Here is a 4,593-nt window from a genome sequence, read left to right as displayed (position 1 = left end):
ATGTTATGGCTGATTGTTGTATATGTGTGTGTGAAAGTTTGAATATAACGAATGAAATCTGACATCATCATCAAGTCACTGGTTCCATTTTCTGTTTTTTGGCAAGTGGTTCAATAGGAACAGTAACTAAAGTGACAATTGCTATGGGAAAGACATGAGTAAATAGTTTCAGAAACGGTGGTTGACAGTGCAGATTGGTGCTGACGACCACAGTGCGAAATTTAATGCGATATGTAGGTAAAAACAGGAGAGCAACTCTTCCTCAGGTGACTCAGAATGTCAATGCAGGATCAGACTGTGTCTGCAAAAACAGTCCGTCTGACAATTACACAGAAATAATATTATAATAGGGCAGCAGTCAGTGCATAAATCCCTCATTACAAAGAGGAATGCACATTTGAGAGTTCAGTGGTACAAAAACTATATGGGCACAGGTCTACACACACGGAAAAGGTACCGTAAGATACGGTCAAATGAGTCATCCTTCACCACATTCTGGACAAGTGGGCAAGTGCACCAAGACAGTGGTGCAGGTCCTACAGTGAGGGGATGTGGTGGCTCTGTTGCGCTGCATGTGGCTAGCATGGTTTGCGTCCACTTAGTCCCATAATACCAGACGGTCAGCGATCTCAGCACCTACGTACCAATCATCTAGGGATTTCAAAATGCAAAGTAGCAGCTTGAACAATGGCAAGAACGGCCGCTAACAAACATACACCCTTACCTGAAACAATGCTCTCCTTCCATATTCCTCTGTAGTGAAACAAACTGGAGATATAACCAATCACTTTGTAACACAGAGAGAGCTTTTTAACATTGAAAATGGATGTCCTGAGCAACCTAATATGACATAATAACAATGTTTACAAGCACACAACTTATCCTGATGGGGTAGGTCTCTTCCAGGATGACAAAGCCCCCGTCTATAGGATATGAGGGCTTACTGAATGGTTCAATGAGTATGAAAATCATGTGAATCCTTATAAAAGAAAAAGATACTCACGAGCACAGATCTCTCCGTTCTCGTAGAAGCCTGGGCAGCACTGGGACTTTCTCCGGTACATGGTCTTCTCTCCTCTACGGTATGCTGTCCGATAGCTCACCCTGCACACAGACAGGACGTGAGACCACATACAGGATCACTCAGTAAAGGAAACACTAATATCATCCCGTATATAAAAATGTGTCTTTATATGGAATTAGCTATCATTAATCTTGTAACTCTGTCCCGATGAAGATCCTGTGGGCCAAAACTATGTCTATGTTATTATTAATCATAATTATGCTGTATGTTTGTTTCTGCACTACACACCTTCTCCATGAAACATTTGTGGCAGTAAGGGAGATAAGTGATCAAATTTAAAGAGCTATAGCTATATTGTTTCCATTCTTCAAATGGATATAGTATTTTATTTATGAGAGTCTTAACTATATTATATTAAGGTTTTCAAAAAGGGATGTTAATTTTAAGCCTTTCAAAATATACATTTTAACTAATTTCCCTTGTAGAGGACAGTCGGACTTGCTGTCTTTCAGAGCACTTAAGAGAGGAAGAAATTATTTTGATCTGGGTGAACCAATGTCAAGTTGCACGAAGAAGTACACTGTCCACACCATTCTGCATTTCTTTGATCTGGCTGCCACAACAGACCACCAGGCCTCTGGGAGACCTGCAAGGGGGAGGTTGCAGTACTTTTTTGTGGAAAAGATTGACCCAATGTCCACTAAAAGGAACAAAATAGACTCAGTGATTATGTTGGATTGTCATGAACTGTTTCTGAAAGAGTTTGTCGTCACAACCTATAATAATAATCTTTCTAAAACCCCCAAAATAACCTGTGGGGTTCCCCAAGGATCGATTTTAGGGACGATCCTTTTTATCCATGCTACCACAGACTGACACAGAGAAACTAATGCATGCTTTCATCTCGAGAAGGCTAGATTACTGTAATGCACTCCTATCTGGTCTACCCAAAAAAGTTATAAATCGGCTACAGCTGATTCAGAACTCTGCAGCCAGAGAGCTGGGACCAGAAAGAGAGAACACATTAGTTAGTTGTTAGACATTATTAACCATTTTTTACCCATTTATTTGATCGTATTTTCTTTTGTGAATTTCATCATTTGTAATTTATTGAAAATGTCCATCTTATTGCTTTTGATTTGTTATTTCTGCCAGCTTTCTTCATTATATTTATAATTTTTATTAAATACTATCGTTATACCTGTATTTTATTGTAGTTTTTATTATTGCACTTTTTTTAATCTACACTTTTCAATTTTTACTCCATTCTGTCATTTATCATCTTTTCAATCGTCTGTGAAGCACTTTGAACTGCACTAAACTGTATGAAATGTGTGATACAAATGAAGTTTGATTGATTGATTACTTAAAAAATAATAATTAAGTATTAAAATCTTTTTTCTTCAGGGTCTCAGATGGCTATAAAAGCAGCAGACACACAATAATATCAACTGACAGCATCAACAACCACAATAGATTGTGCACAGTTTGGAAAATGAACTTGAAAAGTTCAGCATGAATAAGTATTTGCAAAGTTGAGGACTAAAAATATGCCTAAATGTTGTATTGTTTTATACAGTCAGTAGCCGCTTTACAATCTAATGCAATCTAATACAAAAGCTCAACCACGAATTCTACCATTACAAAGATAATGATCTGTTTTGATTCACACAAGGTTCATTTAGGTTCACAAGGTATAATGCAGGTTGTAGTTCCCTTTATGCTACCCATAAAAACAAAAAATATGCAAGAATTATATACAGTACATGGTGATTAATAAGTCATAAAAATAAAAAGCAATTTTTCATGGTGGAGTGCTGAGGATGAATTACAGCCTGAGTAAAGAAACTGCTCTGTAGTCTGGTGGTATGGAAGAGGATACTTCTGTATCTCTTGTCAGATGAAAACAGGTCACACTGTCAGACAGGTGCTCATTTAACTATATGTTGATTATTGACGTCATAGTTAGTAGTAGTGTCGTACTGGACTTATAATGCACACCACTACAAACTACAACCTCAACAATAAACATATAGTTCAATTAAAGCTGCGGTAGGTAATTTCTATTAAAAAAGGTTTTTATCATATTTGCTGAAACTTTCACGAGACAGATAATTTGTGAAAAAATCTGGTTCCTCTGGCTCCTCCTAGTGATCCTAATGGCATTTGCAAGAATTTACCAGCCCAAACATACAAAAAAAAAAAAACCCAGAGCCAAGAGAGATGAGAGATAGTTGATTGTTGAGTCTCATTCCCAGGTTGTCAAATAGAGACACTTGAGCATGGGAACGACACTCAATAATCAACTATCTTCAAGCCTCTAACCCAAAGCGTCATTATATCTTTCTCAGTTCTGATTAGTTGTTTTCGTCAAGGCCGGTGGATTCTTACAAATATATATAGTGAAAGTTTTAGCAAATATGACAAAGAAAGATTTTTATATAAAAGTTACCTACTGCAGCTTTAATATATCTCTGACAATGACAATCAAAACTTTGTAATGGTAGAAGTTACGGCTGAGCTGCTGTATTGGGTCAGCAGCCTGGCAGATGAGATGCTCGGTTGTGGCTGTGGGATTTTCTAACTGAACTATGAGCAGGATTCACACTTTTACTTTCTCTGACTGTGTGAAAATCTAATGGTTGGCTAAAACTCTGAAATCAGCAGTTCCTGTGGTGGAAACACAGCTACATGATAGTCATGTAGCTGTGTAGCTGTGTTTCCACCACAGGAACTGCTGATTTCAGAGTTTAGTGTGGCACAGAACTCAAAGAAAAAGGAAAAAATTGTTGAACCTTTGTTTTGATCAGCCAGATCTGGTTCGACTCACAAAACTCTGAGTTGGGGACAGCCCTACCTGCCACCCACCCCTGAACTAATTATTTTCTCAGATTTAAAATCCTGTACCCACAAGGACATTCCACTCTACTGCCACACGTTCCTGTAGGCTATATTTCCTTTTAATTTATGTTGAGCAGTGCAAACTTTCTAGGAGATTTCTTTATTGTATGTTGTATTGATGTTCTTTAACAATTTCCTTAAATGATCAGAGAGGTTCCTTTCAGTCATTTTTAACATTTCCATGCATGCAGTAATGTCACTGCAGCATCTAAGCAGCAAAAGTAAAATCTGTTATAATGAACAGGACAGAGGAAACTCTCCATTGTGTGGTCATTTAGTTACATAAAGTAAGTTTGACAAAAACAAGACCATCAGTGTGCCTGCCTGACTCCAGCAACTTTTAAACCTGGAGGTGTTAAAAACACTGTGGTATGGAGACAGGTAGGTGAAGTATACTGTGCAGTACAAGCATGCATAAACAGTGGTATGGCCCATCACACACACAATCTGGTGTGTATCAGGCCTCAGAGATGTGGTCCTCACCTGTGTCTGGTACACTTGAACCAGTTGAGGATGTCGGTACAGCTGGTGTAGTAAATCTGATCAAACGGATGGGCGTATGACTCTTGCACTGTCACAGAGTAACTGAAAGCAGAGAGAGAGAGAGAGGGAGAGAGAGCGAGAGAGAGATCAGACATAAGAAGTAGAATCAACGTGTGTGTGTGTGT

At 38.4% G+C, this 4,593-nt stretch overlaps 1 protein-coding gene across 1 annotated transcript in view; it reads right to left on the bottom strand.

The window, feature by feature from the left end:
* The window catches only part of LOC118332336 (multiple epidermal growth factor-like domains protein 10), a gene marked incomplete at its 3' end in the record, with an annotated part of 46,645 nt that overhangs the window by 27,091 nt on the left and 14,961 nt on the right, over positions 1-4,593 (bottom strand). The window contains 2 exon segments of the mRNA XM_035667567.1: positions 1,004-1,104; positions 4,409-4,510. Of these exon segments, the coding sequence (XP_035523460.1) occupies positions 1,004-1,104; positions 4,409-4,510 (203 nt within the window).

This window comes from Morone saxatilis, unplaced genomic scaffold (genome assembly GCF_004916995.1).
Source record: "Morone saxatilis isolate NCDOM2014 unplaced genomic scaffold, NCSU_SB_2.0 Contig21, whole genome shotgun sequence".
NCBI lineage: Eukaryota > Metazoa > Chordata > Actinopteri > Moronidae > Morone > Morone saxatilis.
The sequence above is the reverse complement of the archived record's forward strand: the minus strand, read 5'-3'. Positions and strand labels throughout refer to the sequence as shown.